This window comes from Halictus rubicundus, chromosome 3, assembly GCF_050948215.1.
Source record: "Halictus rubicundus isolate RS-2024b chromosome 3, iyHalRubi1_principal, whole genome shotgun sequence".
Lineage (NCBI taxonomy): Eukaryota > Metazoa > Arthropoda > Insecta > Hymenoptera > Halictidae > Halictus > Halictus rubicundus.
Window position 1 is genome coordinate 6,002,473 of NC_135151.1, and position 24,489 is coordinate 6,026,961.

The 24,489-nt window shown below is 44.6% G+C and overlaps 2 protein-coding genes across 6 annotated transcripts in view; one reads left to right on the forward strand and one right to left on the reverse strand.

Annotated features, from left to right (window-relative positions):
• The window catches only part of Ca-alpha1d (Ca[2+]-channel protein alpha[[1]] subunit D), a 66,762-nt gene extending 54,426 nt beyond the window's left edge, over positions 1-12,336 (forward strand). The window contains exons 30-41 of one of the 4 annotated variants that reach the window (XM_076785010.1): positions 75-177; positions 606-757; positions 837-1,061; positions 1,145-1,349; positions 1,631-1,866; positions 1,951-2,049; positions 2,218-2,336; positions 2,936-3,082; positions 4,705-5,030; positions 7,040-7,495; positions 9,021-9,148; positions 10,191-12,336. In XM_076785010.1, coding sequence (XP_076641125.1) covers positions 75-177; positions 606-757; positions 837-1,061; positions 1,145-1,349; positions 1,631-1,866; positions 1,951-2,049; positions 2,218-2,336; positions 2,936-3,082; positions 4,705-5,030; positions 7,040-7,495; positions 9,021-9,148; positions 10,191-10,541 — 2,547 coding nt within the window. In that variant the 3' untranslated portion in view covers positions 10,542-12,336. Of the gene's footprint in view, positions 1-74; positions 178-605; positions 758-836; positions 1,062-1,144; positions 1,350-1,630; positions 1,867-1,950; positions 2,050-2,217; positions 2,337-2,935; positions 3,083-3,443; positions 3,488-4,704; positions 5,031-7,039; positions 7,496-9,020; positions 9,149-10,190 lie in introns of those variants that run through there. The other 3 variants (XM_076785011.1, XM_076785012.1, XM_076785014.1) reach the window with 3 other exon arrangements.
• A 7,265-nt stretch (positions 12,337-19,601) lies between these two features.
• Positions 19,602-24,108, reverse strand: LOC143352490 (dnaJ homolog subfamily C member 2). Of its 2 annotated transcripts, none has more exons than XM_076785016.1 (5): positions 23,927-24,108; positions 23,265-23,537; positions 22,763-23,147; positions 20,994-22,098; positions 19,602-20,666 (listed from the first exon to the last, which is right to left on the reverse strand). In XM_076785016.1, the coding sequence occupies exons 1-5, from the start codon at positions 23,976-23,978 to the stop codon at positions 20,616-20,618; spliced, it is 1,866 nt and encodes a 621-aa protein (XP_076641131.1). In that variant the 5' UTR covers positions 23,979-24,108; the 3' UTR covers positions 19,602-20,615. The 2 variants fall into 2 exon arrangements, with proteins under 2 accessions (XP_076641131.1, XP_076641130.1); XM_076785015.1 differs by having other exon boundaries at positions 23,265-23,543.
• Positions 24,109-24,489: the final 381 nt, after the last annotated feature.

The window sequence follows — 24,489 nt, forward strand, 5'->3', positions numbered from 1 at the left end:
CTGTCATACTTGTAAGTTTGAAAGACAGCAAGCCTTAGGGACAATATCAAGGATGAGCATGTTCTCTGTTGCAGGTGTTTGGAAAGATCGCGATCAACAACGACACGTCGATAGATCGTAACAACAACTTCCAGTCGTTCCCGCAAGCAGTGTTGGTCCTGTTTAGATCAGCTACGGGTACGTGGCGAACAAGTGTACAATTTACTTTGTACGCACAAGCCAAAAGTTTGGGTATACCTTGTCGAACGACGGCTTTTGTCTTTTATCTACCGGTAGCCAATTAATAGACTTCCCAATAAATGTGCTGCACCAATAGGAAGCTTAACGATCATTACTTTATATAATAATTCCAAACGAAATTATTGGATCACGTTATTGGGGGTGAGTTATTGGTTCACCACTCGCATCGTCTATTAAAAAATCCTTAGCCATAGATCGTAGATTTTCAAAAATTTCGAATTAATCGCCGGTAGACAATATGTTAAAATCTTGCTCGAGAATTCAGTTAAAAATGAATTCTGCAGCCACTAGCCAAACTTTTGGTCATCAGTGTACACGCAATATGTACACTGTTAATCACAACGTCGATTGTTTCAACTTTCAAGGCGAAGCTTGGCAAGATATCATGTTGGACTGTTCCGCGCAGCCAGACGCCAAATGCGACCCTAACAGCGACGAATCCAAAAACACAAATGGCTGTGGATCCGACATCGCGATTCCCTACTTTATATCTTTCTACGTTTTATGCTCGTTCCTCGTGAGTAGATGATCCTGTCCAAGTTTCATCAGATTTCCCAATGAACGGCTGATTGAACTGGTGACCCGTCTCCTTTCAGATCATCAATCTCTTCGTCGCTGTAATCATGGACAATTTCGATTACCTGACGAGGGATTGGTCGATCCTGGGTCCCCACCATTTGGACGAGTTCATTCGCCTTTGGTCCGAGTACGATCCCGATGCTAAGGGTCGCATTAAGCATCTGGATGTCGTGACGCTTCTCAGAAAAATATCGCCGCCGTTGGGATTCGGCAAACTCTGTCCGCATCGTGTCGCGTGCAAAGTTAGTATTGTCGAAATCTGCTCGTACGTCGATCGTCGAAGGGTTTATCCAGCGACTAACTCGGTTTTGCACGCACGCTGCAGAGATTGGTGTCGATGAACATGCCGCTGAACAGCGACGGTACTGTCTTGTTCAACGCGACCTTGTTCGCCGTGGTGAGGACCTCGTTGAGGATCAAGACCGAGGGGAACATCGACGACGCTAATACCGAGCTTAGGGCGGTGATCAAGAAGATCTGGAAGAGGACCAGTCCGAAGCTTCTTGATCAAGTGGTGCCGCCGCCCGGAGGTATACCAACATTGCCAGACGTCCTCAATTGAAAACTGTCTCTTAAAATGTTATTATTGGACTGCAATTACTGGAATTGCGACAAACTCGAGCAAAGTAGAAAATTATTTTCTTTTTTAATATGTTTTACAGGCTAAACATAATACGGTAACGTTTTTAAATTCGTTTTAATGTCTTCGCTGTTTCAAATTACACCTGCTCATGTTCGTCATAAATGCATAAAATCCACAGTTCAGTTATTATCCTTCGCATCGTTATGTTCAACGAAACGGATTTTCCAGTGGACGACGAGGTGACAGTCGGCAAGTTCTACGCGACCTTCCTGATCCAGGACTACTTCCGGCGGTTCAAGAAACGCAAGGAACAGGAGATGAAGGACGGCGACAAAGACTGCCACAACACCGTCACCCTCCAGGCAGGGCTGAGGACCCTGCACGAGGCGGGACCCGAGCTGAAGAGGGCCATTTCTGGAAACCTGGAGGAGCTTCTCGACGACAATCCGCAGCCCATGCACAGGGTACTGCGACAGAGAAAAATCTACTTCAGCGAGATTGTCTACTCTTCGTATCTCGTTGATGCTGACCAGATTTTTCTTTCGCAGAGAAATCACAGGCTGTTCGGTAGCGTCTGGCTGAGCATGAAGAAAGGTCACCACGGCTTCAACAGGGCGAGGTCGCTTAAAGTGAACCCCACGAACAAGGTAGTTCAGCAAACTTAACGCTATGACCATTCGCAAACGTTCTGTTACCTCAGTAGCTATTCGTTACCTCGTATTTTGTTCACGCTGAAGCAGGTTGTTAGTTGTTGCTTCAGCGTGGACCCACGCTCGAGTAAGACGATACTAACGTGATTGTTGTCCGATTTGCAGGCTTCCCCGACGAATTCGATCGAGTTTCTGCCATACTGGTCGCTGCGACGAGGAGGCGGACACAACGCACCGAATCAGATCACCGCGAGGTCTCATCAGGTTGTGCCAAACGTAGCAGGGTTAGTTTCAGCACAGTTTTTCGCGAGCAAACCTACAGATATCCCTCGTACAACATTGCAGAATAAACAAACGAAGTATCGAGAAAGTTTCAATGACACGAGACCTGAAGATGTTGCGAGAGTCACAGCACTCGAAGTGTTAATTCCGAGCTGAAGCTTAAAAATGTAGTTGCTGGTGCTAATTGTAATGACTGGAAAATTGGATCCAATGTAGGTTCACTGGTTCACATTTAGCTAACCTCCCTTGTAAGTTATATCTAGACTGCGGATCTTTATGCAAAATAAACAATATTTGCATTGATTACGAGACACAGGAGCGAAATAAAAATTTCTTTCTTCTTTTAATTATTTTATTAAACTGAATCCAATACGCTGGTGCACTTAAATCTTTTTAATACTGCTTTAAATTGTGCTTACTCATTTTTGTCATAAACGCATAAAATCCGCAGTCTAGTTCTATGGTACAAACCGTATCGCGTAGCACAGACTCACCTGAGACATCAATCTTGTAACACCTAACTGCCATGTTATGCGAGAGACATCTGTAAAGAAAGGACTAGAGCTTAACAAAAGCGTTTTCTTCTTTTTTTTTTGTGCAGTGGACTGAGCGACAGCGCGATGAATCAGATGGGCATGGACTCGAAGCCAACCGGGATGGAGGAAAGCATTCCTCTGCGTCCGTTGGCCACGTTCGGCAATCCCGTCCAGCAGCTGCCGTACCATCATCCTCCGTACAAAGTGATCGAGTAAGTAAAAGACCATAGTAAAAATATCGCGAAGGCTTCGCAAGTTCGGCGAGAAAATTCAGCCGTTTTCGTCTCGGTTGTCTCGATGCTCCGGCGACGAAACAAGATCGATGGCAATCGCGTCGCAATGATCTCGCTACGTCCGGGAAATCATTCCGCTAGAACGCAGATTCTTTGGGCGATCGGCGATCGTTACGATCAGATTCTATCTCTCTCTCTCTCTCTCTCTCTCTCTGTCTCTTAAAATTCTAACTCTCATTCTGTCACTATACTTTGTCTATTCACTTTCTCTCTATCTCTCTCTCTCTAATGTTGATGTCTGATATCTGCACGGTCTTCTGTTTACTGTCGTACGTTTCAGTGGTCCAGGTAGCGGTAACTACCTACATCCGAATAGCGAATATGGTAAGACAATAAGCTGGGGCTATGGGACATGATATAATAGTTTGCTTTTACGTACGAGTCGATCTTTTTGATTAGCATTAATATTATAACCGCTTGCGCGCTTGCATGCGTAACCAGACTAACAACTATACATATAATAACCGTGCGCCGGGTTCTCGAGCGAGACGAGATCCACGGGATCATAGAACGCGCGATAGCTGACGAAAACGAACCGGTTGAGAACCGACGAGAACTGGGGTCCAGACTGGTCCGGCACGGTTGCATGTCCTTCCGTTCCATGCGGTTCGTCCTGCCGATCGACGGGTCGACACCGATTCTCGCGATTCTCAGCCCTCCGCAAGATCGTCGAGCGCCTCGAGGACTCTGAACCATGATCGCAGCGATGCTGGAAGCATAACAGGGAGACGAATCTGCTGAATCCGGTCGATCCTCGAGGTTCTCGAGGACGCGGATCGGCCGCAGAGCCGGATCGAGGACCGAGGAAACCGAAAGACTCTCTTTTGCTACCTTGGAACGCTATCTCAGCGAAAATGGCCACAATTTATTTCGATAGGATTTTCATGTTACTATGAAATTTATACAGCGATTCCGCACGTTTCTCCATATTGTGTACTTCTCAAGTCGAAATTGATCTTAAACATTGTTGGGTGATCTTATCCCCGTTGCCGTTCGATGTTGATAACAGTACAATATTGACAACAGACGCATACAATTTAAAACCGAGAAATGACATTCGTCTTTACCAGCTTCTGATTTAATAGAAGGAGGTACGAAGGTCAGAAACTAGATGATAATAATAACAATTTCGATATTAGCCGAGCATTCAAGAGATACACTGGAGCTTCTAAGTGTTGAAGAAAGGATCACGACCAGTAGATTCTGGCCAAATGAAAAGAACAATGACGAAGTAATGAACTGGCTGACAATAATAACAATTTCGATGTTCATTGATGATTCTGAAGATAAAATAAAACTTTTCTTTGGAAAGGGAGGGGTGGCAAATGATGATGTGTGCACAAGGAGAGGTCCATAGAGATCCGGCTCTGGTCAGGTGTTGCACGCGCTGGCATAGTAAGCCCCTAACAAAACTAAGAGAGTGGTTTTTTGCCCGTTTTTCCGTGTGCTCGTGTGCTCGCGCGGGTGTCGGCCTATCCGACGCTCGTGATCGCCGCCCTGTTGCTGTGTTGCGGTGTTGGGGTTGCTCTCCTCGAAAGCAGTCTTCAGGACGGAATCGAGCGGCAGCTGACCCCACCGACGCCACCACCCCGAAGGAACCACCCACCCCAGTCCATTGCCCCGAGCACCGGCATACTCCCGCACCCCGAGCAACACTCCAGCAAGTCCAGCAAGTCCAGCAAGTCCAGCAAGTCCGCCAGCGCCACAACGTCGATCGTCACGTGCACGAGCACGAGCACGTCGAGCACGAACACGTCGACCGCCACGAGCAGCTCGAGCCTCGGCTCATCCTCCAACGGGACGCGCTGTTACTATTCCTTCGCGACAAGGGGATGCTGCGACGAATATGCCGTCTGGAGCAATCACGGTACGATCTACTCTCTCTCTCTCTCTCTTTCTCTCTTCCTCTGTCTCTAATTCTCTATCTCTCTCTAGCTTTCTCAGCTCTCTATCTCTCTAGCTCTCTACATCTCTAACTCTCTATCTCTCTAGCTCTCTACATCTCTAACTCTCAAGCTCTCTATCTCTGTAGCTCTCTGGCTCTCTAGTTCTCTAGCTCTCTAGCTCTCTATTTTTATATCTCTCTAGCTCTTGAGCGTTCTAATTCTCTAGCTCTATATTTCCCTATCTCTATATATCTCTAGCTCTATATATCTCTAGCTCTATATTTCACCAGCTCTATATTTCTCTATCTCTATGTTTCTCTAGCTCTCTATCTCTCTAGCTCTCTGTCTCTCTAGCTCCCTACATCTCTAACTCTGCATCTCTCTGTCTCTGTAGCTCTCTGGCTCTTTAGCTTTCTATCTCTCTACATGTCTAACTCTTAATCTCTCTATCTCTGTAGCTCTCTTGCTCTCTAGTTCTCTAGCTCTCTAGCTCTCTAGTTCTCTAGCTCTTGAGCGTTCTAATTCTCTAGCTCTATATTTCTCTAGCTCTATATTTCTCTAGTTCTATATTTCTCTAGCTCTATATTTCACTAGCTCTATATTTCTCTACCTCTCTGTTTCTCTAGCTCTCTATCTCTCTAGCTCTATATCTCTCCAGCTCTCTACATCTCTAACTCTCTATCTCTCTGTCTCTGTAGCTCTCTGGCTCTCTAACTCTCTGTCTCTCTAGCTCTCTAGCTCTCTACATCTCTAACTCTCAATCTCTCTATCTCTGTAGCTGTCTTGCTCTCTAGTTCTCTAGCTCTCTAGCTCTCTAGCTCTCTAGCTCTCTAGCTCTTGAGCGTTCTAATTCTCTAGCTCTATATTTCTCTATCTCTATATATCTCTAGCTCTATATTTCTCTAGCTCTATATCTCACTAGCTCTCCATTTCACCAGCTCTATATTTTCCTAGCTCTATGTTTCTCTATCTCTCTAGCTCTCTATCTCTCCAGCTATCTACATCTCTAACTCTCTATCTCCCTGTCTCTGTAGCTCTCTAGCTCTCTATTTTTATAGCTCTCTAGCTCTCGAGCGTTCTACTTCTCTAGCTCTATATTTCTCTAGCTCTGTATCTCTCTAGCTCTATGTTTCTCTAGCTCTCTTTCTCTCTATCTCTCTATCTCTCTAACTCTCCATCTGTCAAGCTCTAATCTCTCTATCTTCTCTGTCTCTTTCTTCTCGCTCCCTCTATCTGTCTCTTTCGATATCTTGTGTTACGGGCCAAAGAGTTATCTCGCCCATCGATGATACGCGCGTTTGTTAAATGCTAAACGTTCTCAGTCGTCCGTTCTGTAAACCTGAAAAAGAGTATTCGATCAAACAGATTTAGAATCTGGCGATGTACTGTCTGCGGCTGAAAACAAGGCGCGCGTTACCGCACAATAGGCAAAAGGAGGCCCTACCTGTTCATAATTTAATTCGTTGACGTTGCCACTTCGACCAACAGCAAAATTATGTATACACATTCGTTCCAGACGCCTTCTTTACGACCACGGACAGTGCCTTCCTGTACAATACTTGATCTGGAAAACAAGTTTTTGATTAACCCTTCGTCAGCGGAATCCGGGTCTACTTTGACCCGCAGTATCAAAGTCGTCATTTCTGGCGAATTGATAAACTAGACAGCAGCTGTATGAGGAACAACAGAAAGATTAACGTATCCGCGAGGAGTGCTCTCAAAAAGATGGTTTAAAAAATTGATAAACAAAGCACCGATTGGACCGAAACAGCGTTGATTGTACATTTATAAAAACTGATCCGAGGGTTAAGGGTGATCAAATACAATGACAAAAATCGTCCGGAGAAAATGTGAAAAGCAAAGTTGCATTCTCGCGAATTCGAGGCGAGATAGTCTCCGAAGGACCCCGCAGAGGATCCACTCGTGGATCCTGCGGATCCCTGTGGTGGATCACGGTTGTTAAACTGTTCGGGGTTGGCTGAACGGGCAGCCGTAGATCGTGACGACGGTGATTCGTCGGCGGGAAGCGAGTTCAGCGCGTCAGGTGGTACCGGAAGTTCCGGGGACTCGAACGGTTGGACCAGCTCGAAGAAGCTGAAGCGACGCCGCCGGGGAGGGTCTCTCAGACAGGACTCGTCCGTGGTGTCTCGTTCCCGTGCTCGTGACCGACGCGATCTCCCTCTAGTCGGGAAATCGGCGCCGCCGAGTTTCCGCAGACGGACGGCCGCGGGCAGCGGTTGCGGCGGCGGTTGCGGCGGCGGTGGTCAGTCGAGCAGCTCGGCCGCGTCGGCATTGAACGTCGACGGGAAACGGACCGTCGCCAACGGCCTGAAACTCGCCCAGACGCAGACGATCGCCGTCGCCGGCCTGCTCGCGGACGTCGAGTCGCGACAGTGCCGCGACTGCTCTTCCTGCCTGCCGCATCGGGCCTCTTACCACGGCAGAGGTGACTAACTGATCCTGGTCCAATGCTTCGCCGCTCCATTTAGCTCCTCTTACCTCCATTCAAATCCTCTTCCTCCTGAAATGAGACCTATAGTTCAGTGCAAGTCGCAAGAGCTGACGCACAGTGGTCGAAAATCGTCAAAACGCGGAATACAGTGTTTACTCGATACATGTCCAAAACACAGATCTAGCCACTGACATATATCGGCCAGGATATGCTATTCTTCGATTCGCGCGACTTTACGCTCCTCGGCGGCTGAGGTCCGTCGAGCTCTTGCCCCTCGCGAGGTAGCGAGGCATTTGGGACATATATAGAGTAAACACTGTAAAGCTTGACTGTCTCGATCATACCAAACTTTTGAAGATTCGAATTCCAATGGTGCATTTCACCAATCACTTTTCACTTATTACTAGACTGCAGATTTTTACGCAAAATCAAAAATTGTCTATGAACAGGACATACAGTGAATTCTCGTTACTAGTCAGTTCCGCCGTTCTGGTGACTGACTCTTATACGAAATCGGAGGTTCTCGCCGAGCGTCGCGTTTGAAATACGCAAGGCACACTGAAAACCTAAGAGTCATATCCGTCTATAAGTCACAAAAACCACTAAGCGATAGTGACAAGAAGACTGAGAAAATGTCTTTCTCCAATACAATGTTGCACGGAGAAACGGACATCGAAGCTCGAGAGCCGTCGCCGCCGAGGAGTGTGCTACACATTGTCGGCTATATCGGTGTGAGACCAGAAGACCACTGCTAGTCGAATTACAAAACTTCTTTATTTTTTTATGAAACTTTCACCAACACATTCGTGGCATTTTTCTGATTAAAATGAAACCAAATATGATATAGACGACAATGTTGTGGCGGCGACGGCTCTCGAGCTTCGGCCCCTGGCCGCGGTGGTGTGGGTACTTCCACTGACTCCAAACTGTAAGGTTGGTACCGACTCGTAATGAGAATTCACTGTATTATCTCCTACGAATCAAAGAGTATCTAGCCGGTGTCAAAAGGACATAAGTCTGTCTGATCCTGCATCCCAATCCCAAAATTGTTGCGTCGATGGGCAGACGTCGAGCGACTTGCTCGTGTTCCCGACGCAATACAAGATACCGTCTCCGTGTCCTCGACTCACAGTTTGGTTCTTTTGCGCACGCACGCACTAACGCACTAACCGCACGCTGCATCGCACGCCGCTTTTTCTTTGCTGCACGATCGCATCGGCCGCGATTCGCAACGTACGCACGCAGACACGAAGAGAGACGCTGATGGGACGAGACGCGCGTACCGCATGATGACGACGCTCTCGCTCGAGGCATGCGTTCTGCCGAGTTCTGGCTCGCTTAACACCGTTTGACTTGGCTTTGACCGATCCGATGTTGGCTGTCGCCGCGCTAACCGCACCGAATGCTGCGCACGACTTTCTTTCGCTCCGGGATTGTGCGCGTCTTGTCGAGATCGTTAGTGGCAGAACGTAACGCGACGAGCGAAATCCCTTTGACGGCTCTCCTCCTCGTTCGTCAGTTTCCTGGCCCGGAGAGAGTAACGGAAGCATCGGCGCAGAGCGCCTATCCCACAGCCTTCCCGGAAGCCCGGCGGACCGGAAGCCGAACTTCGAGGTGATCGGAAGTGCGGAGAGTCTCGTCGGTCGGGTAAGTTTCGAAAAAGGATCTGATCTGAATGTCACGAGGATATAACCAGTCGTTCGATCGCAATTAGAGCTTCTTTCTTCCCCAGTTAGCCAAATGCTGTTTCGAGCAAATTTTGCGCAATGTTTGTATCACACTTTGCGAGCAAGAAGCTTGTCCATTTGGTACCAAACCCTGCTTGGGGCAGTATTTGGTCCCTATTTTGTATGAATCTGGCACCAAAACTTGTGGACAAATTCCTAGCTAAATGCGGAAACAGATGGATCGGAATTTGCGTGCAAAATTCCATGCCAAATTGGTGCCAAACCTTGGCTTCGTCGTAGAGGGCAGGTCGGTCGCACTAAGTCCTTGCTCTACGAGTACATATCCGAAAAAATCAGAGTAAACCTTGCTGTAGGAGGAAAAATAGAATTCTATTTAAACTTCTAAATTACATAATTCTAAGTTTCATATATTTTCAATCATTTAATTCCGTTTACCCTCTTACAAGCAAGTTTCACTCTTGGAACAAGGTTAGCTCCGCTCTTAGTGCGACCGACCTACCCTCTATAACGAAACTAAGGTTTGGCTTCGATTTGGTCTTCATTTCGCATAGAATTTTGACTGTAAACTTTGCACTCAAACACCGAGCCTAACGCGGAAACAGATGCATCGGAATTTGTAGACTTTCGATAGCAAATTCATAGTATATTGTTTACCGGGTCAATACTAATCCTATCGAGCATAAAACGCGATCGGCACCCATTGCCTTATGAGATTGGCAAGATTGAATTTGTCTAGACTTTTTTCTGTTTTTATTATCAAGTACATCGCATCGTAGCTGTCTTCCCAAAGATCAATCCGAACAACCTAGACAATCCAGACCAACTTAGACAACTATCTTATCCTTCCAACGACGAACGAATCGAACAATCACACATAAGCGACTGCCTGAATTCCCTAAATGTTACGTTAGAATTGTCCTAAAATCTTCTCAATCGATTTTAGACTGGATATCTTCCTCGGACGGAATACAGAGGCTAATATACAACACCTGGCATTTCAGGTGCTCGTGGAGCAAGGGCTGGGCAAGTACTGCGACCCGGACTTCGTCAGATACACGTCGAGGGAGATGCAAGAGGCTTTGGACATGACGCCGGAGGAGATGGACCGTGCAGCTCACCAGCTGCTTCTCCAGGAACGTCGGGGTCAACCGTTAACCTACCAGCTGCAGCAGGCGACAGGTGATCCACAATGGACACCGCCGTACCAGCCTGTAGGTGGTCAACAAGCAAGTGGTATCGGGTACCAGCCTTTGCAGGAGCAACAACCGGGTGGTCCCCGTTACCATTACTACCCAGGCCAAGCACCTGGCCAGCAGCCACCTCCTCAACAGCAGCAGCCACCACCATCTTAGCGACGCGACGATCCTCCTACCGATTCTTTTTCTAGCACCGCCGTGTAACCGATTCGGGGGAGGAATCGTGGGGAATGATGGTCGGAGGTGGTCCAGTGGTCATTGACGCAATGGTCCGCATGGTTTCCGTATGGTCGTGTCCAATGGTTTCTCGCTTCCATTCTCCAGAAACAAAAGAAAAAGAAACAAATTCGATTTCCGAAGAGGAGGACTCCGATACGCGAGGAATAGAACGGGTTGACGCAAGCAATAAAGCAACGAGAGCAACGACCGCGTGCCCGCGTCCGCGACTCGTCTTTCTGTACCCGGTGGCGGGTCGGGTCGGGTCGTTTTTGTATGTACGTAGCGCGAGCAGACCCGGCGAGCGAGCGGAAACGCCGGTCGAGGCTTCGAGGGACCCGATATCTCGACGGGCGATCGATAAATCCGCGGACAAATCAAGATCCAAGGACGATCGAGATCCGGAGAGGATCAAGATTGAGATCCAACGGACAAGATCCGAGGCTCGCTCGAGTCGGGTAAAGAAGCGAGGCGCGTTCCAAGTTCCAAACGGATCCGAGTTTCGGGACGATCCGGTTCGACTCGAAACGACGGGTCACTCTCTCTCTTTCTCTCCCTCTCTTTCTTTCTCTCTCTCTCTCTCTCTCTCTCTCTCTCTCTCTCTCTCTTTCTACTCATACTTTCTCTCTCTTTCTTGAGACGATAGAAGGGGTTTCGATAAATCCCTCTAACCGTGCTCTCATTCTTATCGTAAACACAAAAACACTCAAGATATATATACACACACACACAAAAGAATACACACAGAGACGGACACACGGAACATACAGACACTTAATTCCTCCGATTTACCGTTGTTAGGTATAAGAAAAACCGAGAAACTCGTTAAATTGCTCTTCGTACGATGGATTCTAGATGAGATAACAAGTGCCTAAGTATCTGTAACTTTTTTCGGACCAGAGAAGAGACTTTTATCAACTTAGAACGAAGTACCGTTATACCGCGAATTACAAAAGCGAGTTGCGTGTTGAGTGTGTACGCTACCGAATACTTGTAAACGATATTATAGATAATTATTATATATTCGTATTGTAATTGTACGCATAAGCCGCGCCCGCGCGAGGATGAATGGCCGATAAAAACGGACGCGTACGCCCGCCGCCGCGAGAGTCGTTCTCGTTTTTTGTATAGCCTAGGTTTTGTGTCTGCGCGAGATCCAACGGAGGCTGGACGAACAAATGCCGAACCTATTGTCAAGAGTACAGCCTGGAAAATCGAGCGCTGCTCGATCGCTCGCTCGTCACCGAGCTTTCCCGATTTTGCCATTCGCGATCGATCGGATCGACGGAAACGCGCTCGAATTGACAAACAATTTTACTCTTCCCTTCCCCACCCCCATTTTAGACTCGATTTTTACAAATTACAATCCCAACGAAATTTCGACTAGTATACGCAGGGTGTCCTAAAATAGTCGTCCACATATGGGAAACAGTGGTTTGATGGGAATAATTCTAATGAACTGTCGAGACTTTTCGAGTTCCTTATAGAACCACTATGCTCTGGTTCAACGCGTCTTTCGACAGACAAATTTTACATGATTGTTTTATATCTGTAGCAAGGAATACGATTTTATTGAATTTGAAAGTTACGACATGCTTTTGATTCGAAGCGGTGCTAAATGAGCTCCTTCCGATTGTCTTTTTATTCATTGAAACATTCGTTCTTACATCTTGAGTACTGTACGCCACTATAGTGGTTTCCTTGGAAAGCATTAGTTCGAACGGTACGAACCACTATAGTGAGAGAGAGAGAGAGAGTCGCGGACGAGGTTAAGAGGTTAAGAGGTTAAAGGATTGACAGGGACGGACGAATGGTCTCGGACACCCTGTGTACACACGTATATATACATATATATATATATTCTTGTAGCCGCAATGGAAACGCGTACAAACATGAGTGTGTGGAACCAACAGAAAGAAAGAGTTTGCGAGCGTGTTTGCGAGATCGAACGAAACAGAATGGAAGAAAATACGCGACCGCCATTATCCAAAGCTTCTCCCAGGTACATTTATCAAGATCGGGGGTTACCGAGTCGATCGGGAGTGGCAGGTGTTCCCCTTTCGCACGCGAGAAAACGAAACGAACCTAAGCAAACGGAATCGAATCGAATCGAAACGATCCAACGGGCGTGGTTCTGCTGATGTTCCACCGACGATGATTCGCAAGTAGTTACTCATGCTCGTAGCCGAGAACTAGCGTTGAATGGCGTCGCATTCCTCGATCTACAATCAGCCACAAACGTCTCCGCACACCCTTCACAAATTTAAACATAACTTTCGAAAAACGAGTCCGAACGACTTGAATTTTGTACAAGGTACTAGAAGGATGTCAGTTATGTGTGTACTGAAAATTTCATCGAAATCAGTTAGCGGGGAGACAAGGGGCAGGCTTCGGAAGTTTCAAAAAACGAAGGAAGCAAGGCATCGTGTTTCTATTCTATCTGATATTTTCAATCGTTTATAACTCGTGACAGGGCTCGTGGCTTAATTTCGATGAAACTTTCAGGATATATACAATTGATATAGAGCTAGAATACGTATTTTTTAAATTTTCATTAAAAGCTCAGGTAAGGGAGCTATTTATACAGTTTCCATTGTTGAGGCTTTCAAGTGTAAGGAAAATAGTGTAGTTCTCTTATAGAATTGTTTTCCTCACGTTTCACAAGCATCGCAGCTATGTAGCTTCGCCAAGGGTTAGAAGACACGCTGATAGGCACCTCAAGAAGAAAGAAAATTGATAACAGTATCGATGTGCCTTGTGACCCCTGATGAAGCTACCATGAGCGTCTCGAATGCTCTCGAAGCCTCAACAGTAGAAATGGCACAATGGCGAACTGTAGAAGCCTCAGGTCACTATAAAATCGATCACGATTTCCTCAACAAACTTTCTTATAAACAGTAAATTAATCCTTCCGAGTTCCCGAAGAGGTTACTCAAGGGTGTTTGGAGAGACTTTTCTGAATGATTGCAGATTTTAGCAGCAGATCGGTTCTCCCTCGAGGAAAACGAGCCCTCAGCCTCGACCCTCGGGGCCCTTCGACTTCTCCTTCTTCTCGCGTACCTTGAAACGACGTTGACAATAATTCTCATCGATGACATTCACAGAACCACGCGCTATCCGGACCGACCTTAACACCGACACTTCCACCGAATTTCAAGCGTTCCACCTTCGACTCGTCGCAGACATCATCATCGTGTCCCGTTCCCTTATCCTCCCCCCCCCCCAACCCACCCACCCTCCAGCCTCGAACACAAGCCAAGTTTTCTAGGGTGTAAGAAACTATAAGAACAAAAGGAGAGCCGCGGCTGACGCGAGCCTTTCGCCGATCACAAGGGAACCAAAACTAAAACTGACAACTGTTCTGACGATGCGGACAGATTCGAACGTTTCCGACGCGGTACGGTGTTCAACTAATAGCTTCCGCTACCTTCTGTTCAACGAGACAAACCGGCAATTAAGATGGTAGATTTGGATGGTAGACGGTCGAGGATGGTTGCTGGTGTCACCATTTCGGGACTGTCAACCCTTCTATCGACTGAGTTTTCAATTATGAACCCTTTACGAATCAATGCAGTTACAATTTTGAGCTTATCAACCCTTCTATTGACCGAATTTTCAATTGTAAACCCTTTACGAATCAATGGACTTACAATTTTGGGACTGTCAACCCTTCTATCAACTGACTTTTCAATTATGAACCCTTTACGAATTAGTGGCGTCAGAATTTGGGACTGTCAACCCTTCTATTCACTGAGTTTTCAATTTCGAGCCCTTTACGAATTAATACAGTTACAATTTTGAGCTTATCAACCCTTCTATTGACCGAATTTTCAATTGTAAACCCTTTACGAATCAATGGACTTACAATTTTGGGACTGTCAACCCTTCTATCAACTGACTTTTCAATTATGAACCCTTTACGAATTAGTGGCGTCAGAATTTGGGACTGTCAACCCTTCTATTCACTGAGTTTTCAATTTCGAGCCCTTTACGAATTAATACAGTTACAATTTTGAGCTTATCAACCCTTCTATTGACCGAATTTTCAATTGTAAACCATTTACGAATCAATGGACTTACAATTTTGGGACTGTCAACCCTTCTACCAACTGACTTTTTAATTATGAATCCTTTATGAATTAATGGCGTCACAATTTGGGACTGTCAACCCTTCTATTAGCTGAATTTTCAATTATAAACCCTTTACAAATTAATCCAGTTACATTTTGAGCTTATCAACCCTTCTATTGACCGAATTTTCAATTATAAACCCTTTACGAATTAATCCAGTTACATTTTGGGCTTATCAACTCAATTGACTGAATTTTCAATTATAAACCCTTTACGAATTAATCCAGTTACATTTTGAGCTTATCAACTCAATTGACTGAATTTTCAATTATAAATCCTTTACGAATCAATGACGTCACAATTTGGGGCTTTCAAACCCTCTATTAATCGAGTTTTCAATGTCGAGCACTTCACAAAGTCGTAAGAGAAATAAAATTAGCAGGTGATGAAAGAACCTACAGGAAAATAGAATATAGACTGGTGTGCAACTTTCCAGTGTACTGGTTTCGTTAAGTGAGTGATTTCGATCCTCGCTTATTTCAGGGTTGCGATTCGACAGCATAATCGAGGCTGTTTTGCGTGCCAGAACCGGACTCGTCTCGTTGAGCAGAGCACAGAGACGAGCGTGTTGTGTGAGTGTGAGAGCCGAGAGACGATCGAAGCGAGCATCGATAAACGAAAATAAAACTTGAAGAGCGACAACAACCTTCGGACAAGCTTGATACACTGATCGTCCCGAGGTCACGGTTGCTCGTACACGCATTGTACTCGACATCTTTCGTATTCGTTTTTATTCCAGCGTCTTTATAATAACACGGTTACGTGCGTTTGTCTATAGCGGTCTTTTTATACTGTTGTAAAGTGGCGTTTACACCGAGAACCGTAGGATTATTGCGCGTAGACGAGAACTTCTATACCTTTGAATCGTAATGATTAACGAATTGCACGTCCCGTAGTCTCGTCGCGTTAGCATCTCGAAGACAAAGGGTGAGAGCCGTCGTCGATCAATTATTGTCAGAGCTTCGCGGAAGCTTCGAATCTCCGGTTAGACAGTGACAAATGACTGCGAGAACGGATCAAAGGACTGCTCGGACGAAGAACGCGACGAGCTTGCACGGAGACCGGCGATAAAGGGAATTTCTGCGATCTTAAGGGAAACAATTTGCAGAGGGGATCCTGTAAGGATTCGCAATATTGTCGATCACTCGCTCAGGCTCTCATACACACAAGCTGTTCTCTCTCTCTCTCTCTCTCTTTTGTTTTTTTTTTTTTTTTATTAAAACCTTCTTTATAGCCGCGGTTGAACGATGCTCGCGCGAATGCGACCGGCTTTATCTTCTCTTTGTTTAAAAAGACACAATCTATATGTTCCGAGAGCAGCTACAAAGCGTTCTTCGAAACGCAATATGGCCGTTCTCGTTCTCCCTATACGTTTGCTTCCGTTTCTTCGCTCATTCGTTTACGCCCGAGAAACAGGACCCCCGCAAAATGTTAGACGAAACTGTCGGAAAGCTACTTCTCTCTTTGACTAAACATTTTTCAACTTGTCACGGTGTGCATATAACGCGAGAAAATAATCGAGAAGACGGTCAATTGTCGACGATCTTGCGATAAAATGAAATGCTGCGTTACTGATCGAAAACTTTGTCTAAACAGGAAGTAGCTTTCCCATAGGTTCGACTAGAATAACAGTAGTGGCTATGAATATTGCGACGTCCCGAAAGGTGTCAAATGTTTCTTGGTTCGGCTGTCGCACGAGCGTGTTTATGTGAGATTATTAAAAAAGATTACGTCTGGATAATTTTAATGTAAGTGCCGCGGCATCCGCGAAGTGTTTAGATTGACACGAAATTTGTATTGTTAAGCAGCGATGCGATTTTAATGGCCACTACAAGGATCCGTGACACGACGAACCAGAATCGCGATCTTGCGGATACTGATAAATCAGTGGAACGATTGTGAAAACTGTTGCGTTCGAATTCGAATATCAGATACGGCGTTATCCGCAACGATGTCCTCGGTTAACCCTTTACGAGGCAGTTTCTTTTTCTGTCTGATGCACAAAGTATTCGCAAAGGCTTTGTCGTCGTTTTACATTCTGCGCGATGTTTGTTAGCCGCCTCGTTACTTCTACCAAATTTAACAATTTACATGCCGAAACAGGATTTTTAACGAGCATGCTACTGCTCAGTCGCAAAAGTCTACGTTTGTGCAGGTCTGAATTTAAAAAATTCAAAATGACACTAATAAAATTACCGTGTATAGGAAAGTCGATTCATTTTTTAGTTGAAATTGCTGTACGATGGGGGTGTATCAATTATGACAGAAATGAATACATTCGATTTGAAACAGTAGAAACGTCTCTGACTTATTGAATTTGTTAAAGAAAGAAACCATATTTGATTGCTGTTTCTTACAATTAATGCAGATAATGTTTATTTCGCAGACAAATCCGCAATCTAACGTAAAGGATGTAAACTACCATTACTATGGCAATGGATGTGGTATATTTTAATATAATAGCATCTGTTCATAGCATTTCATATGTTCCTACTTTCTACTTATATTTTAATAAATGTAACAACATCGTCATTCACTCAGAGCTTGCTTAATCTTAATTAATAAACGAACTAATATCAATAAAAATATGCAATCCGACTTCTTTCTTTTGAATATGAAAAATTCGACGTGTAGACTTTTGCAACTGACTATGCAAAACTAACTCAATAATCTTCTTTCAAATAACAAATCTCAAAGGAACAATTAAATCATCCAGGAATGGGTGACTTGTCGATTTACGAGTACGATTTCCATTAATATTTAAAAAAAAATTGATTGACATTAAATACACGTTTGCTACCAGCGTCTGTATCCGTCACGATCTTCATTGTTATAATATTCTATAAAATACGATGTATGTTCTTAACAAGTATAAAAGAAAAACATTGTCATGAAGAACCTAGATGTTGCAATTTTAAATAAGCACATGAACAAACGTAATTCAACTTTCTTTACATAGTATGTATACCCGGTTCTCTTTTTACACGGTGGAAAAAATCGCACGAGAAAAACTTGTTTAAAAGATCAATAAAGCCTACTTGACAAAAATGATATAAAACAGCAAAGAAAACGAGCCAGTAATTGTTGTATCGAATTTTGGCAAACATTATTCGTATAAAACCGTGCCGTGTAAAAGGGTGTATATGAAAATCATGGTTGCCATAAACATGTAACGCTGGCAGCGAACGTATCAAAAGATCTCCAACTTTCTTCAAGAATCACAGATTCTGACAACCGGAAAATTGAGTGCCAAACAATGCGTTAACGAAAAATTCGCCTGAAGGGTTAACACTCGATTGCCGTGGTTCGCGACCGTCGCTAATCGTTTGAGAAATGAAACCGAATATTGTTTGACCATCACGAAGGCTCGTTTGTAAATATTTTGAATGTTCGAGGATTGAAAAAGAAAACGTGGTTGCTCGATATCGGAGCAGCCAGTGCTCGCTTACTTCTGAACGAAAAATGGAAGATGGCGAGCACACCTTGTCGCACATTCACGATTCTAGTCCGTTAAGGAATTTTACAGAGGTAAGGATCCCGATGCACAAAACCAACGGACACGCACACGACATATATACTGCCGGTTTTCTGTTCGATCATCCCACTTCCTGTTGCTTCTCAAGCCGTTTAACGCTTTGTGGATCACGGTCCGTCTTGTTTCAGTTTGATCGACGTCCTTTTCTTTTTTTAGACATCATTCGTGCACTGTGGTGGACAATAAAACCGCGCAAAAATAGATACACGAATTTTTCACAGTTAAATTCATTTGATGACAACGTAGCTGTGCAATGAATTCTTTTCGAGCATTAAAAATAACAAATTTGCACCGAGAGTTAAAAATAGTAAGCTCATTTCTTAATTACAAGATCTGTTTGGTTAAATAAATTTGTTGACTTAATTCTCAGAAATGCATCTGTAAAATATCAATAACTATAACGTAAGGAATCAGATATTTTAATTAGTAACATCAGGAGACGATGAAATTAACGATACATTTAATTAAGTCGACCTGGTCTGGCTAAAGAGGAAACTGTTTGCGAATGAACAACATCTGTAGTAACAAATAAACGAGCAAGAGTTCCACATTTGTTAAGTTGTTCCTCAGAAAAGCGTCCTTAGAATTTCAATAGTTATAAAATAAATAATCAAGTCTTTTTGACCGATTCAGCAGTTCCAGAATTCATAGTTCTGCATTAATTTGTGTATCCGGATTGGTAGTGCGAGATTCAAACAAAGGGAGCTGTTATCTTTGATACAGGGCATCTTCTGCGATCACCACAGTAGCATAATTGTCACTTAAATGACATTACGTAATTGAAAACGATTATTTAGACGGACCACAAAGCGTTAACCCGTTCCAGCGTGTCGACTCGCGCGACTGTCGACGATTCGTGGCGAAAGCTTTGCAACCCTTGAACAACCGGGTCAATTTCGACCCACACTAAACTTTTCTACATGTTTTCCAATCCGTTCAACACAAACCATTATCCAATGATGCTTACGGTAGCCATAAAAAAGAAATTTGTTCAAAACATGCATCTTTGGTACGACCGAGGGTCAAGAGTGACCCGGTTGAGTAAGGGTTACAGAAAAATAGAGAATCCTGGAATTTCGAGCTCTGGTATTGTACGATTCTCGAAGCGCGATTTGAGCAGGATTCTATCTCGGAAACTATGGTTGTTGAATGGCCGAGAGATATCGAAAAGAGCAGAGTCGCCGAGTGCTCGTGCTCTTTGAACGGAATTGAGGAACAAGGCAAACGCGAGAGTCGGGATTCCGAAATCGACTCGCATAGGCTTAAGCTACCAGATCGTTAAACGTTTGAGTCATTTATTTCTCGTCTGGGCGGCAAATTAAGCCTGATCGATATTTCTTTCTTCTTCTTCTTTTTTTTTTCTTTCCTTTGTCCCCGTTTTCCGCGCGACGAACTGATTTTGGGATCCGTTTCTAAAGCCGAGAAACCGCGAAAAAAACACTTGAATTTTGGCGACAGCGAAATCGTTTAGCGCGGGGAGAAACATTCGAACGTTGCGCAAAAACATTTGTACGTTCCATGCAATTTTGTGAAAGAAACTGCATGGGACACCCACACGGTATTCGCTGAATAGAGATGAAGAGAAAAATCACGGGAAAACTAACGGAAAAAATTGTTGTTGTTAATGTTGTCAGAAAATGTGTCAAATTAAAATATAAGGATTTCAAACATCCAACGGTGTTCTTTCACATATTTAGCCGTCCCATTCTTCGTGTGTCACATCACTCAAGTCTCTTTATTTAATAACAATACTTGATGCGCGCGTGTGTCGTTCGCGAATACCAGTATCTTACATTACTTACAAAATAGGTGTGTGTGTGTGTGTGTGTGTGTGTGTCTCTAGAGAGAAAAAAAGAGGAACAACAGGCGAACGAGAACAGAAAAAATAAAAACGGAGTTTTATTCTCGTGAAATCGCTTTTCCTGCTTGGCGAACACTGGGTCCTCGAAGCCGAGTTCCTGGGTCCTGGCGGTGGTCGGAACATATGATCTTCTCTTCCTTTTTCCACGCGATTAACCATTTCCATGAACAATTGTACAGTGACTAAGTGCAGCGAGATTGTTTCGACGCGTGTTAAGTAGCGGATAAATTGGTTCCTAAAAACGGTCAACGAACTGTGCACGCACGGACTAAAAAGCAAGGCACAGGTATATACAACGGCTGGGCGTTTTTCCATACGTTTTTTTTTTGTTTTTTCTTTTTTGTATCTCTTTCGGTGAAAGCTAGAATTCATCTGTTTTCCAAACTCAATGAACAAGTTCCTACCCGAAAAATGATTCGCGAGAGTCGTCTGAATCCGAGTTTCGAATAAGTTAAAAAAGAATTTTCACTTTAAAGATAGACTACTATTATTTCATCACTTGCGCCGCCTTTTTCGCTTTGACCAGCTCCACCAGCTCCTGCAAACGTTATTCGTTATATTACGTTCGAATAAATGTGGGTGAATGTACTGTCTAGAACACTTCCGCCTCCAATCACCATAACTGTCTAGTTGTTCCGCAGTCTTGCGGATTTTATGCATTTACGACAAAAATTAGTAAAACGTCAAATAGTAACGAAATTTAAGTGTTAAATTCAAGTGGCTTAAACCGCTTGAGAACTACTCAGGAAATTGTCTGCGACAACACATGGTAAAAATCATGATGATTAAAAGCAGGTCCTCTAGACAGCAATTTAAAAAATTTTTTAAATGTTTCTTCAGGTCCTACTTCAACGTGCACACTCACCTTATATCTCCTGACGCACTCTTTTTTCGTCCTAGTCGGTATGCACGCAGCGATTTGGTCCCACCTATCGGGCACGGTGGTGGGATAGGTTTTCAGCGCTTGCTCGAGCAGCTTCTGCTCAGCTGGAGTCCACGGTTGGGGTTCCTTCTTGGTTTCCTTCTGCTCCGTGGAGATCCCGTTAGCCATAGGATGGTCCAATCGCTCCGTGACCGCCGGCATTCGTTCCTCGACCGACTCCTTGGTCTTCTTCTCCGCGATGAAGTTGTCAAAGGCCTTCTTATTAGCCTGCTCCTTCAGACTGGACTTGCTGAAGTCCGTGGATTGCAGGTCTTTGGCTTTCGCGAGGACTTCCTTCGCGTCGCGAGTAACTCCAGCTGTCGAGCTGCTATGTTGATTAATGAAGTTAGCGACCACCTCCCAACGTTGATTAGTCCCAGCCGGGAACAGGTTCACAGCCTTGATGAGCAACTGGAGGTCGTTCTCATTCCACGGAACGGCGTGAGACTTGACCTGCTTCTCCGGTGTATTTCGCGTGTCGTTCGTGGTGAAGCCTACTCTGCGCTCCGCCTCTATTCTCTTCTCAGTGTCCTCCACGATGTCGATGAACGCCGACCGGCCCTCAGCCTGCAGCTTCTTCATCGCCTCCTCTAGCTGCACCAGCTTGAACAGCTCGCAAATCTTCTCCACGCTCTCCATATGCCTGATGCTCTCCGTCGCGTTATTCGCGAAGTAATTGTTCGCCTTGCAGAAATCCCTGAGCGCCTTCCTCTCCTTCCGGAGAGCCTTCTTCTGCACCTCCCTCTCCTGCTTCAAGGCGTCCATCTTCGCCTTCTCCTCGCTCTCGCGCTTCTCCTTCTCCAACCGCTCTTTTTCCGCCGCGTCCCTCGCTATCCTCTCCTCTTCCAGCTGCCTTGCTTTAGCCGCCTCTTGCTTCGCCTTCTTTGCCGCAGTCTTCTTGTCCTTGTCGTCCTGCTGGAACTTCTTTATCCTCGGGTCCAGGTTGTAAGCCATATGCACCAGGCTACGGATACGCGCCATTTCCTCCTTCTTCCGCTTCGCACGCGTCGCTTTGTTCTTCTTCTCGATCCACTTGCGCATATCTCGGCTGAAAGAACGACGTAGATTGAAACGGGCCACAGTGTGCCGTTTTTATAAAATAGAGGGAATCAATTTGAAAATGTTCATGTCATGAAATAGGTTAAAACTAGGTCATAGTTAAAACTAAGTCTAAAAATAGATTAGATCTAGATGAATTCAAAATTTAGCTGTAACCGGGAGACAATTTTTCGTTTTGGAGTCGTTTAACAAGTTGAGAGAAGATTGTATGATGCAACAAATAATAATGTAACAATAATTTCAATGCTAAATTTTGTTCAAATTACTAACAAACTACTAATTTTTGTAATTTTAAGTCTCTATTCATTTAAAATTCGTTTAGGCGTGTCGAACTCACAATTGGTAGAAATCGTAACTTTCGTTGACATAAACTCTTTAACTATTTACTTCCAAAGATGTGTCCATAAGACATTAATTGCTGAAAATTACATTTGAAATCAACTAGTAAAGTTTCAGTTATTAAGGGTAGTTTTATAAAGACAGTTTCTCATTTTAGCAAATAATACCAGAATTATGCTCTACAACCTCAAAAACTTCTACTTGTATTTCATAATATATAATTAACAGAAACATGCGTTTTGTTCAGGTTTTTACGATTCTGGCCTACTGTGCGGGCTAAGAAAAGGCAAAAGAAATTTGAAACTGGAACTTACTCTTGTCCGCTTTCTTTGTCCTCCTCGTCCAGGTAGGAGTATTCACGCCATGACTCGAAGTCGTACCAAAATGAATAAAACTGTTCGACTTTGGCTCTGGGTGTGTCCGGCACGCCTAATCGCGGCACCGGCTGTTTCACAGACCACCTGGCATTGTCCCTGAATGCTTTGCCCATCGTCACGTAGAAATTGCTTTTACAGTCTTTCTCGTCCGGCAAATCGTCGTTAAAGTACGGATCTACGCTGTCGTAGCTCCTCCTCTTGGCGGTGCTGCCCAGGGTCTCCCACGCCCTGGTGATGCAGGTGAAATAATCGTCGTCCGGCCGGATCTCCTCACCCAGCGCCTTCCGCTTGTCCGGATGATGCTTCAGGATCTTCTGCTTGTCTGTAATTTACCAATGAAATACTTCTGAGCCACGCTAATCACAGCGCTGAGCAAGACAGCGAACGATATAACACCTACATTCCTTTACAGAGTATACTTTGAACTTTCTTTACGTACAAGCCCTTTTAATAATCTCTTCGGTCGCTTTGTGCCTGAGCTTTTTCAATCCTAGCACGGCGTAATGATCTTGGTCTTTCCACTCCTTTGGGTCCAACGACCTCAGGTACTCGAGGTCATCCTCGAACTGATAATTGGAAAGATCTTCTTCATCCGACGATTCCGATATCATGTAGGGCTGTGCAATACTCCGATAAAATTGAGCTTGCCATGCTTGCGCCGTCGAGTAGAGAACGAGCGGGCCAGCCGTGCTTGTCTCTGCTTTCGACGAGTCTGAAACTTATTTTAAATCAGCTTTGCTGTCGCGTTCGATCACGATTCGCGCGTTTATTTATTCTATATATATGTACGTTTATCTATATACATCTATACCAAAAACGAGCTATAGCTCGTAACCGCGTGGTATATATGAAAGCAACGAAATATCCGCAATTTTAAGGTCACCTCTACCGATTCCGAACCAAATTCTCCGCTTAAAACACTCTCGATTACCCATATTTCCACAAACGAAAGCCTTCACGGTGTCCAGCTATCGAACAAGTGGATTTTAAACAGTTTCACGCAAATCCTTTTGTGTGAGAAAAACCGTTGCGCTTCGAGGCAACCTAACCTCGAAGGACCGGTGTCAAAACGGAAAAGCGGACGGGAGCAAGAAACTTTACCAGATATCGTATTGAAGGCAGTGGTGTCATCGTTGCCCGTGCCGTCTGTCATTGTTCACTATCAACGGCGTACGATTCCCACAGAGAAAGTGCTAAGAAAATCGCAGCGAAAACATAAGCGATCGAATGCCACCGTGCTCTGAACTGTTCAGTGAGAACGAGCGGGTACTGCGAGAGCTGCACAGATGTATTAGAATAAATACTGACTACGCGACCCGAAAACATTGACCGTGAACACTCGGATTTCATTTATACGTTCAACCCGTATACAGGGTGTCCCAAGATGTTGTATTTCCTTGGGACGGGTGATTTCTGAGGTGATTTGAAGTAACTTTTTCCTTTGCGAAAACAAAGTAGTTTTAATTAAGTAGTAATTTAACAAAAAACATACCAGTCAGAACGCAGTTACAGGGTCGAAATCCGTCCGCTGTAGCTGTGCTCTGATTGGTCCATGTTTTCCGTCAAATAACTCCTTAACAAAACCGCGGAGAATATTTTTGCAAAGGAAAAATTTTCTTCAAATGACCTCAGAGATCACCTGTTTCAAGGAAGTACAACATTTT

What these genes read in the sequence shown, in the direction of transcription:
- LOC143352490 (XM_076785015.1), bottom strand. Translation starts at nt 23,978, where the DNA reads ATGACAGACGGCACGGGCAACGATGACACCACTGCCTTCAATACGATA. An exon ending in AGAGATTATTAAAAGGGCTT is followed by an intron (nt 23,148 to 23,264) that starts GTACGTAAAGAA and finishes GGTAAATTACAG; the next exon opens with ACAAGCAGAAGATCCTGAAG. An exon ending in GACAAAGAAAGCGGACAAGA is followed by an intron (nt 22,099 to 22,762) that starts GTAAGTTCCAGT and finishes TCGTTCTTTCAG; the next exon opens with CCGAGATATGCGCAAGTGGA.